Below are 12,448 nucleotides of genomic sequence, written 5' to 3' on the forward strand. Positions count from 1 at the left end.
CAGGATAGTGAGACAGACGTTCAGCATTGCAAGCCAGGATTTGAAATCTGGTCCCACACCTTAGCTGAATCAAAGGCAGCAATTTAAAACACGGTATACCATTACACACATTACTAAAAGAAGTTGCAAGCTAAGGTTACAAAAACAATTAGGACATCATCCTTAACACTGAAGTCACATGCACCACCACATTTTGTTTGGTTTTTAACTTTAATGTCTGGAATGTTAAATCTGGGCTTGGTGGACCTTTGGAGATCTGCGTATGGTGGGAGTTCATGACGCTCACACCTTTAACTAAAGGGAGAAAGGATGTTCGATGTGACACCTCTGCCACAAGTGTGAGGTGTTGACAAAATAGTGACTACAATTTCCTCAGCTGCTCAGTCTGTCGTCATTCTCCTTCTGCAGTTACACAGAACTCCGGCTTAAACAAAACTGGAATGAAGGGCTAGAATTGCAGTTAAAAACTGTTCACGGGAATGTGTGAAGGGCCTGGGCCTGCTCTGGTTATGGGGATAGTGCGTGGCTATATTGGAATATTTACTGTTTGTATAAAGTTTAATAGCAGGAATATTAGGAAACCCCCCAAGGGTGACAACACAACATCTCTAGATAAGCAACCTCCTGGGAAATGTGGAGGGGGTCATTGCTAGACAAAGCCTGAGCTATTAGCTCAGATGATAGTGTTTCCAGGCTCCAGCCAAAGTTACAAGACTTGTTTTGCTCAGGCTGGAAGCCAAAAGATCACTAAATGGTCACTACTGCGAGAGGGAGAGGCAAAGAGCTGTTCCTGGCAAACAGACCAACACACTCCTCTGCTGGAGGATCTGCAGAAGCAAAGCCTGCCTGGCAAACTGCCCCGGGGGCAGGGCTTCACAGAACGGCTGGCAGCCGTTCTGTGCATACAGGTCTGCGCAGGGGTAAAGGGAGAGTGGGGAGCCCAAGGGCAGGCACCCACAAGGGTAAGGAGGTCCCCCTCAAAGGCTTGCTGTGTGAAAGGGGTCACCAATACAAAATGAGAATCACTGCTTTAGCAGAAATAGCCAGCTGTGCTTATTCCAAACTAAAGAAAACTGCACCATGTCCAACATAAGCCTCAATTCTGCAAACTGTTAAGCATGTGGACTGGTCCTAGTGACTTCAATAAAGTTAGCAGGTCTGCAGGGGAAAAAACAGAATTGTATTTAGAGCCAAAGGGCTGCTGTAGTAGGAACTTTTTATTTAATTAAACCTTGGGTTTTTTAATTTAAGAAGGGAATAGAAGCAGCTGCAAAACTTCTCCATCTTGCTGCAAAGTATATAGGACCTTCAAGCTAATCTTATTATCCAATTAGATGGAAGAGCCCCTAGTCATTACATTTTCTACTTAGGGACTGACTGAGTTAAGAATCTTCAGCTTGTTATTAAGTGCCAAGAACTGTGGCACGCCGTGTCCGGTAGGACAAAGCTCAGTAAGGAGCAAATCACCAGAATCCTAATCCTACAAAAACGCATGATCCTAGCAACTGAGTTGCTAAGGCAAAATTGTCTGAAGCTTGCAGTGTGTGTGTAGGTAAATGGAAATGCTGCTGAGGGTGACTCAGCGACTGCATGCTCCTGGCAGCTTGAGGAAAAGCTGTTTGCATCATCGAGCGTACACACATTTCAGAAATAGGAAAAACGAAAACTTCCAATTGCATAGGGTGAATGTTAGACACTTTACCAAAATGTGATATTATGTGTGCACACAATACAAGTTCACTTTCATGTAGCAAATTCTCCCTTTGTTTCACTGGTAAGAGAGCGTACTCTAAAAGCACAGGCCCAACATCTTAACCCTGTTAAACAGGGAGCTAATTGTGAATACAGAGGTAGTCCATTCTTACCATTGGCTATTATGGCAGTCCTATAACTCTTACCTTGAGCAGATTAAAATAATCTCTTACCTGCATAAAGCACTAGAGAGGAGTGTCCTAGACAAAGAGGTTCCTCTGAACATTTTGGAAAAATAGGCAAGAGACTTTTTAATACAAACGTTTAAAGTTTTCTACCTGCACTGGTGGTTCTGTAAGGTCTACAGAACCTCTGTATTTTAAACAGATATAAATATTTGATCCGATGGTCAGTTGAGGTTACTCTGAGTACGACAAACTAATTTTACGGCAGTAAGATCCTCCGCCTTGATCAGGCTTTGTTTGTAAGGAGGCTTGACTGCAATTTCTGCTGAAGCCAGTCATCCAGGCCCCTAAGATAGCTAAATGAGTCATTTTAGAATAAATCCAAGTTCTGGCTGAAATGCCAACTGTGCCACCCAGCTGGCTAGCCACAGCACCCTCTTCCAGGCCCACCAAGCGGGCTTTTACAAAACATTTTGTTCAACTCTGATTTAAATATTAAGATTTATTTATTATCCAAAACAAATTGGGGTTAATAGTCTCTGCCCTTCAGGGAAGGGCTGGGCTTTTTATGGCAAGTTTCCATGCTGAAACCAATTTTTAAGGCACCTAGCAGCATATATTGAGTTAAGCAAGAGATCAGGAGCTGGCCTAGAGTAAGATGGTTTGTTTTTGTTTTCAATCACAGCGCAAGCCATAGGTCTGCTGCTTGTCAGAACTAGAATCTTCATGTCGTTTCGGCTGGAGTCTAATTTGCTAGCATATCCTTTAGACAGCAGCCAGTCTGCGCATCCTTCAAAAGCATATTTACCACATCAAAGAACTTGTTATCATAAGCCAATTTGTAGTACATGTAAATGTCTTCACAGTAGGTCAGTAACTTCTTCAGATTTTTCAGAGCAGTCTCAGTAGGCTGGTGCTGTTTGAACCTGAAAGAGAATTTCGTGTTATGAAAAGGGAGAAAGGGCAATCTTACAAATAAGATTGACAAAGCTGAAGGACACCACATGAGACGGGAAGAATTTCCGATATCTGCAGAAAAACACAAGCTGTGGAGTAAGGGGCAGAGGAGCGTGTGGTGGAGGTGGGAAACAGACAGTTCTTGGATGGGATTTGTGTTTTGCTTCTCCGTACTCTTCCCCAGAGATTATTTTAAAGGCAGACATTAAGGAAACGAAGCTGTCTAGGTCTTAAAGAGTTCCGAGCTCTGTGGAAGTTCTCTCCTCCACACTAATGGCTGACATTATCTGACAACACCCAAGTGTGCTGAGTGCTTCACAGTACAGCAAATAGCACATGAACCCTGCCCCCAGAATCTAATTGTGTACATGATGCAACAAAGGGCCAACCCAACGGGGCTTAGGGAGACCCAACAGAGGCAGCAGCAATACGCAGGGTAGCTACCCAGCCAAGGTGCATGCCCAACATTGTCAAAGTTGTTATGCAGGTTTTAGTAACTACAAGATAAATGTCATTAAATAAGAGAGTCCTCTGATTTTAAAGTACTTGACATGCTAATAAACTATTCCTCTTGCCACCCCAGCAGGTGAAGTAGTAACATCATTACTGGTCTGGAAACAGGCAGTGGAGGTTAGATGATTGGCCCACAGTCTATGGCACAGCTGGCAATGGAATTCAAGTGTCCTGATTCCCATGCCTGCCCTAGTCTTTCACTTCACAGCAATTAAGGGTGATTGACATGTGCAAAGTGCCCCACAGAGCAATTCTCACAACACTTCTGGGTAGTTATAATTTTACAGGCAGGAGCTATAGATTGGGCTGGAGTCTGCCAACCTGCACTTGAGGTCAACACAAAGGTACAAGGATGAATATCTGAGCTGGGTATGTGAGAGATGACAAACATATTTAATTTGATGGCAGTACAGTAACTTCTAGTTATGACTATGCAATGGAAGAATTAGCTGCTGATTTCTTATTCATTGTTTGTGAGATTAATTAAAGTAAGAACAGTTATTAATGTCATTCAGCAAATAAACTATTTTTATCTCAACAAAACCTGTATTTTTGTAAGTATAAAGATGAGTGATCTATGTTATGAAGTGTCTTTAAGCACTGATGAATTAATAAATTAAGCCTGTATTCACACTAACTGAAAAAGAGTATCTATTATCACGCAGAACAAAACTAAATACAAATGGCACTGTGGGGATTTCCATACCCCTCACTTAGGGATCCCCATTTTACCCTTAAATGTTCCCAGATCGCCTCCCTTCATGGCACTTGGCAGGGTGACAAATGGTTACCTCAGAGGCTCACCTAGCACTGCCGCTCTTAGAAAGGAGTGGCAGGCTACTTTATAGTGCTAGTCCCTCCGGAGGGCCGAGTGTGCGGTCTCCGCAACACAACATGCTTAAGCTTGGGGATATGGAGCAAGAATCCCAAATCCCTCCTGAACTTGGCTCTCCCCAAGCAGTGTACTGTACTGGCACCGGAAGACTTGTATTTTATAAGCAAATACAAATAAAACCACTCTCTTTGAAGTCACTTGCCAGAAAGACAAAGACCTAGCCAGGCAGGGTTGCAGAAATACTTACTTCTTAGCAATCTCCTCAAACACACTAGATTTGAGTAACCTTTGCTGCTTAAATTCTTCCAGGTAATTGAAGTCACCCTTAATAATCACTTGTTGATACAGAACTTCTGCCCAGTCTGGAACAAAGTCATAAGCCTCCGCCACAATGGCAGCCTAGGAGAAACACACCAGAATTACTGACTAAGAGGACGGGCCACAATCGGATTAGTGTAACTGCTGAAACTTGTCCGCCATGGGGTTTTGCCTGCTTTTGTCTGCACTCTGGCAGTACTCGAGCATTTCAGGTGCAGACTGCCAGGGCCTCTCTGGCTCAGCTCTTTATGCTGTTGTCTCAGAGCCATTCTGTTAATGAGGAACGCAAGGGGCACTGTGGAACTGTAGGTAAACACGGGGTGTGTGAAGTGGGGGGTAGATATGCTGGAGAGGACAGAGTAAGACAGGAGGTGGAGAAGAAGAAACTGAGGATGGGGGGAAATTCCAGGCTAGAAGATTCTGATTGTACTGAAGTTAATGGGAATTTGGAGCAGTTTTGGGCCCTAAGAGCTGGGAGATGAGAGAAAAGAGAAGGCATGAATTTGTAACAGACCCAGCAGATTCACATATAAAACACATTCAACAGAGTGGCAGGTCTCCTTGACATTTCTTTAAAACATGGTAGAGGGGAAAGAAAGGACAAGACAGGACAAAACAAGGGTCACTGAACAGCCAATGAAAAGGTCTGAAGGCCACACAATTTTTTGTCTAGAGAATTCATTTCCTTTAAACTTTGAAAACCAAAGAGGCCTGAACATTCTCACTTTAACTTGCTGTTGGAGAGAGATTCCATCTCTGGTGCTGAAGGGATATTTGTTCTTTTTAAGAAGTCCTTTTCCCATTGGCTTCCCCCACTTGCTGGTGCTACAGAAGCGGTCAGCTGCTTGTAACACAGCCACTGCTACCAGCTGGCTCTCTCCTCAAACACGTTCCCTTTTCTAACTTTGGGGAGCCGCATTTCATCCTGTGAGCCTGTACAGCGCTGTGGCGAGTGAGGTGGATGCAGTGTCCCTTCCTCAGTCACTTTACCTGGTAGAATCTGGGCAAGGCCAAGATGCAATCCATCAGCTTCTGTCTGTTCAGGTTAATCAACATTGTGCTCTGATTGATGTTCAGAAAATGAAGCTGGAGGGTTATCAGCTTTGTCAACCGGTTGCAGCGTAAGGACTGGCGGACACAGGAATCCTAATTAAAGAGTCAAAACAGAAAAGCAAAACCAAGCTCCTGGAGTAATGTTTCTATAAGGAAAGCTGGGATGCATGATCCCAAGCACAGCTCTGTAGGCTTCAGAACTACATCAGTATTTTGTCTTGTAAATCACTGCAGTTTCTCTGATTAATTATCTTCAATGCACGTTTATATGAAGCACCGCTCACCAGCTCGTTTTTATTGTAATAAAATATAATGTAATACAATAAAATACCTCAGCCTGCTCATCCACATGACCACTGAATCAGAGAGTATTAGGCTCTGTCTTTTGCCCTGCACTGGGGTGTAGCACATCACTGGTGGCTGCTTCAAAAGCACCTTTTCCTCACTGACGAGGATGGGTCTCTGAGCATCACTCCAAGAGAAGCTCTGCCTGCCTTTCAGCCTTAGCCCATCTTGGCCAATGCTGATAATTAATATTTTACAAAGTTCAAACTCCATCTCAGTTTACCTTGGAGTAACTTTCAGCTGCATCAATAAAGAGCGTCAGAGCTTTCATCAACAGTTTCTTTAAGTTAGGCACATCTGTGAGAGACTCTTCTGAAATGGAGAAAGAACTTTAAAGCAAGCACCCAAGACTTTTCCAGTCGCAGCAGCAGACAATATGCAACAAAACCTTTTGTAACTCATTATTGAACATTTGTCTAAAGACATTTCAGAAGGCAGCAACATGCCAAGAGACCTTAGAAATCATCTCATGCACTAATTCTGCACAAAGCATAAGAAATGCTGCTCTGCTGTGTACAGAACAAAACGCCAAGCAACTGCATGAGTCTGATCAGAAGTTTTAGAGGCGATTTGAAAACAAATACAAAATATCCATTTGCTTTTGTCATGGGTGCTGACTGCCCTCAACGAGCCAGGCTAAGTAAAGCATTCAGCAGAACCCAAGTGTTTTAGATCCCTTTACATCACTGAGTCTTGCTCCACAGTGACACTCCTACATACTCCATTCATTAGACCTCAGAGCTGCATGGAACCCCTGGAAGTTCAGGCTAGTTAAAGTGTTTGTTATTATACCAGAAATGTAGAAAATACTTCGAAAACTGCGTAACGTCCTAACACACTGGGATGCACAGGGCCCCGTGTTCATGGTGCTACGAGGGTGTTGCACCAGCACAAAAACCGGGAACCCCACAACTTTCTGGAAGGAAAGAGCAACCAAATAATACCTCTGAGCATGGCTAGCTAGTGGGGCCATGCAGCGCATCCTGCGGATGTGAATGTGATCACATTTTGATGTGCAGGTCAGCAGAAAAGGCAATCGGAACTATGTTTACCAGCCATATCTCACTTAAACCACAATGCATCTGACAGAAAAAAATGCCTTTAATTTTACAAAAGTATTTTAAATTAAGCCAATTTGTGATTATGCACAGCAATGAAATATGCTTATAAAAGAAGCTATATTCAAACACAGGATTGGTTCCATGATACTCACCCCATGGCTGAGATTCAATGAGTTTAAGCTGAATACAAGCAGCTGCCTCATGATTCTCTCCAATTTCTCGACACATGCTAAAGCACAGGGCTATCATATTGTGCTTTTCACTGTCCCCTGGGCGACAGCGCTTTATGTAATCTAGAAGAGCTGTCTTCAGAGTTCCACTCTGGTTAGGAGAAAGGGCATCAGTTGTGTTTTGGGGTTTGTTTGTTTTTTTAACAGAACTTGCAAGCAAAATCAAATCCAGTACAATTTTCAAAAAAGTGGTCACCATGCCACCTTAAGTTCAGCCTCAAACATTTCAACACATAGTGGGAATACAATTAAAGCATTACTGAGAATGGTAGACTCCTAACCATATTTAACAGAATTGCAAAAAATCTGGCAGGTAATTGTAAGCCAGCACTCTGTAATAGAATCTCTATTGTGTAAAACACAAAAAGGGTCCAATCCAGCTCAAAATATATAGGGCCTCCAAATTTCTGATTACTGAAGTTGAGAGAAATAGTTATAGTTTTCCTTCCCTCCTACATTGATTTTTACTGTGTGTAGCACATCATGAGACAATCTAGACTGTTAAAGTAACCACATGAGTCTCTTTATAACTATATGCAAGAAAGAAGAAAACATGCTAAAGTATTTCATTTAAAATTGTGTTTGGTTTTCATCAACCATCTGAAGACATTCGCTTTGTAGGGTGATATTTTAATCCCATACTCGTAAATTATTAAACTCCCTAGATAACTCAGCTGGCAGTGAAGGTGTCTGTCTCTAACATTAGCACACACTTTGGTTAGTAGGTTTTTTTGTTTTCTGCACCTACCGGGTCTAACTTTTTTCTCATGAGCACTTCAAAGTAATGTTTCTCATGCAGCAGGTCGAATACGTACGTCATTTCATTATATCTGCCAATACCAGTAAGGAGTCGGACCTTTAGAGACAACAGTATAAAGATGAGTGTGATATGGAAAATCTCTCACAAAGGAGCAGCCACATATTTTAGGATTAGTTTGTTCCCTTTTTTAAAAAATTGGAGGTTTTCTTTCTTTTTTTTTTTTAAAAGGCAAAAGGATCAAAAGCCCAAATAACCAGCCCCCCCAAAGTACAGCTTTCCATCAACTGCAATCCATGCAATGAGCTTTCCAGTCCCCCCTAGTAATTCCAACTTTGAGTGACATCTCTGTCATTAAATAGGTATGTCTCATGTCTGGTGGGGCCTTTTCCAAGCAGCAACAGAAGATGCAAGCAAGCTTGGTAATATGAATCATTTCATTTCATTTCACTTCACCAAACAATGTCTAAAATACCCGGAAATTCCCAAACCAATATATTGCATTGTTCCCCAACCCTCCATTCTGCCACAGCCTCCCCCACTTTTCTAACAAATCGCTATGGTGGTCCTTCTGTGATGTGGAAATCTGGCCAGTAGCAGCTGTGATCATCAGGTCACCAAACACACATCACAAAGGTAACAACTTTTGGTTTCTATTGATACAGGCTGGGCAAAGACCAGTGACCTAGAGGTGAAAGCTGTTGTGTTTTAATTCCAGTTCCATGAGCCTCTAGTCCATGTGCTCATTTGTTTTGCTACCACTTGCATGGAGAGCTGTGCACAGAGTTTGGTTAGTACGGTGTGATGAAGGATACATACCACAAGACCATACTCCTCATTGGGTGCCAAGTATTCCTCAGTGAGAAGTCGAGCAGTTTGCAGGACTCTAATAATTCCTTCCATGTGACATGTCAGACTGAAGCAATTATGGGCCAAAATCAGCAGCTCTGTAGCTAAAGAATGAGAGAATTTGGGTTCTTCAGTTAATAAGCGGAGGAAGTTAGTCACTGCATCTCTTTTGAAATCGGTGCTAACTGCAGATGATTTACAGTTTTTTTCAAATTAGAGACACTAGAAGAGAATTGGAAGCATTTACAGCTTCTGAAACTGCACACATTCAGTCTGGCTTTCCAGTTTGTGCTAGAATCTGGTCTTTTGGATTATTCTCAGTGAGGTTAATATAACCCTTACAAGGAAAGGCGGCTGCTTGACAGATGCACAAAGTATATCCCATCCACCATCATGCCAAGTCAGTTCTCAATTTTAAGATGTACGAGTGATGAGGTCTACCTCACACAGGGGATGAAAGGGTTAATGTGGGCCTGAGAGGCCAATTAACACAAGTGGTTACACAGGGAGGGTGGCCAAGGCCCAATTAAAGATGAGTCCCAGCTAGGGGAAAGCTGATTAGTTTCTATAAAGACAGAAAACTCAGAGTAGGAGGAGGCCACAGCAAGAGAAGGAAATAACTGTCGTCTCTCTCTGAGTAGTAGAAGTCACCAGGGTGAAGCATGCTCTGGTGATGAGCTCTGACCAAAGGGCAGGACCTGGACCTAGACCTACAGAGAGAAAACCCAGGGAGGCATTCAATGGAAGAGGTGATTCAAGAAGAGGAGGCCAACTGACAAGCAGACAGCCTGGGGTAAGCAGGAATGGAGGATCCAGAGTAGAGACAAGACCCCCAGGAGATAAAAACTCTTTCAGGTTTAGATTATCCCAGCATACTAGAGGGGGATATGAATGGAGACCTTCTAGTTGCACCTGTGTGTTAATTTTGGTAATCTTTGGGACAGAGAATTTACACTAAAATCCTGTCCTTATCCTTTTCTTCAGAGAGGCATTTTCAGTATTTCTAAAGGAACTTCATTTACCACTGCTGGTTGGCTGCAAAAAGTATCTTGGTTACATTTTGTAAGCACAATTAACACAATTTCCATGAATGGACAACTATACAACGTGCGTGAGGTTTTGGCCAAAGAAGACCTCTAAATATTTAACAGAGCAACACACAAAATACCAGGTTGTTCTGCCACTTTCCTAAGAATTTGGCCAGAAGAACTTCCTAAATCCATCTGCAAAACTTTAAATAACTTGAGATTTCCAAGCTATCACTACAAGAACTCCTCTCTTGAGTCTTAGAGGTAATAGTGAATTCATGTATGTATGCCCTAGGCACTAATGCTACAATCTATTTCTTCTGCATACATTTTGAAATTTCTCTTTAATTTTTTGGGTTTTTAGAAAAAAAATGAGCAATGAATATTCCCCTCACCAATGCTCCAAACTCTTCATGATATGATACAAAGCCCAAAATGGTCAATGTTATCATAATGCTAGTTACATATGGCATTATTCGTTATTTACTTACTGCATGATAGTTCCCCACGAGGTACAGATGAAATCTTATCCAATAACTTCATGCCAACCAATGTATGATCCTGGCACAACTTGGCCAACTCTAGGAATGCTTGAGTCTCATCTGCTGGATTCGCAACTTGCTTTTGCCCTGTGCATACATGAGACACACAGACAGAGAGCTATGTCACAAACACTAGTTGTTCTTGGAGGAAAGGTTAGCTACATTTATGGAAAAAATAGTGTATTCTCTTCCTGACTGAGGAAGGGGCTGGAACTATATAATCCAAGAGAGCCCTTTTGTTCCAATCATTTTTGTCAAAAAGTCATACATCTTTTCTTTGCCAGATCAATCCAGTACAAACCCACTGCATAGCCATATTGTTTGTTGCAACTAAGACTGGCTGTTCTTATCTAAAAATACGTTGACTTTGTCACAACACCCATTTATAGAAAACAATTCAAACCAATTCACATTATTTTGAGCAAAATATCCTTTATTTTGCCATGAAAAGATTAAAAAATCCTTAAAAAACCAGGCCACTCTCCCATTCTTGCCTTTGTAAAAAAAAAAAGGAAGAATCTTGCTTACAAGTTTGATGGCTGGATAACTTGTTTTTTAAAAAAAAAAAAAAAAAAATAACAAAAGGCCCAGGTAGCATATTTTTTGCTATTAACAGTCTTGGTTGTAAAAAAACCAGAATCTTAATTAAAGCAACAAAACACTGGATACAACAAGGCAAACAGCTAATAATACTTAACATGAATAGAGATTTACAGTTTTAAAGTATTGTGCTGTAGGAAAGTGCAGAGGCCTTCCTCCGAGCCGGGGCCCGAAGAAGGGCCACAACCACGGGGTTGGACAGAAAAAGGGCCGGCCGCCCAGTCTGCCCGGCAACCGGGAGGCTGGCTAGTGATAGGTCCTGCCGGTCGACCAATCCAGCACCAGAGGGGCGGAGCCTCAGCCAGGGCTGCGGCTATAAGAAGCAGGCCCTACAGCTCAGAGGAGAAAAGACTGCCGCCGGAGACAGACGTGCTGTCCCGCCAGCAGAGGGCTAGGCCGGAGCAGAGCTGCCGACCAACCCCGGCCCCACCTGGGCCTGGAGACTGGATAGGGCCTTTCCGGAGCTGGACCAGGCAACCCGGCCAGAGAGACTGGGCCGAAGTACCTGGACCCCGGGACTGGTCCGAATCACCGGAGCCCCGGGACTGGTCCGAGTCACCGGAGCAACCCGGGTGGGGGATACCCCCCGAGGCCGGACAGGACCTGGAGGAGCTGCCGGCCGCCGAGCCCCCAGAGTTGGAACAGGACCTGGAGAAGCTGCTGGAAATCGAGCCCCTCCCCGCGCCAAACGACCTAGAGGAGCTGCCCCTCGAAGAGGAACTCCCCGCATTGCCGCCCGTGGATGAGGAGGGACTGACAGGCCAACCCCAGACGGAATACCCCCACGATACCGAGGAGACAGGTACTGGGGCCAGCGGGGAGGAAGTGGCCCAGGGGCAGCCATAGCTTGTGGCTGAATCTGAGGCCTAGTCGGTGTGTTGTGGCGGGAGTCCCACTGACACAGTGGCAGCTGCTTTTGCCACTGCTAGGGCCCTGGGCTGGGATGCAGTGGAGACGGGTTGGCCTGTGTCCCCCTCTTCTCCCCCATTTCCTAGCCACCCCGAAGAGAGCCTCCTGCTCCCTTCCGCCCCAGAGAGCGAACCCACTGCTTGCTTGCTTGCTCGCCCGCCCTGCCTGAGGGCCGGGGCGATAGACTGCTTGCTTGCTCGCCCGCCCTGCCTGAGGGCCGGGGCGATAGACTGCTTGCTTGCTCGCCCGCCCTGCCTGAGGGCCGGGGCGATAGACTGCTTGCTTGCTCGCCCGCCCTGCCTGAGGGCCGGGGCGATAGACTGCTTGCTTGCTCGCCCGCCCTGCCTGAGGGCCGGGGCGATAGACTGCTTGCTTGCTCGCCCGCCCTGCCTGAGGGCCGGGGCGATAGACTGCTTGCTTGCTCGCCCGCCCTGCCTGAGGGCCGGGGCGATAGACTGCTTGCTCACCCGCCCTGCCTGAGGGCCAGGGCATCAGACTCATAGCCAAAGCTAACATTCCCCTTGTAGGAAGGTGCAGTGGCCTTCCTCCGAGCCGGGGCCCGAAGAAGGGCCAC

The 12,448-nt window shown here is 44.6% G+C and overlaps 1 protein-coding gene across 1 annotated transcript in view; it reads right to left on the reverse strand.

Moving 5' to 3' along the window:
• Positions 1-1,859: 1,859 nt before the first annotated feature.
• The window catches only part of SPG11 (SPG11 vesicle trafficking associated, spatacsin), a 55,336-nt gene continuing 44,747 nt past the window's right edge, over positions 1,860-12,448 (reverse strand). Inside the window, exons 33-40 of the mRNA XM_067555453.1 lie at positions 10,315-10,452; positions 8,766-8,899; positions 7,938-8,045; positions 7,112-7,280; positions 6,122-6,210; positions 5,491-5,646; positions 4,430-4,581; positions 1,860-2,803 (exon numbers count right to left, since the gene is read on the reverse strand). Of these exons, the coding sequence (XP_067411554.1) occupies positions 2,623-2,803; positions 4,430-4,581; positions 5,491-5,646; positions 6,122-6,210; positions 7,112-7,280; positions 7,938-8,045; positions 8,766-8,899; positions 10,315-10,452 (1,127 nt within the window). The 3' untranslated portion in view covers positions 1,860-2,622. The remainder of the gene's footprint in view (positions 2,804-4,429; positions 4,582-5,490; positions 5,647-6,121; positions 6,211-7,111; positions 7,281-7,937; positions 8,046-8,765; positions 8,900-10,314; positions 10,453-12,448) is intronic.

This window comes from Emydura macquarii, unplaced genomic scaffold, assembly GCF_026122565.2.
Source record: "Emydura macquarii macquarii isolate MOO-44397 ecotype Brisbane River unplaced genomic scaffold, CSIRO-AGI_Emac_v2 contig_1644, whole genome shotgun sequence".
In the NCBI taxonomy this organism is placed as follows: Eukaryota; Metazoa; Chordata; order Testudines; family Chelidae; genus Emydura; species Emydura macquarii.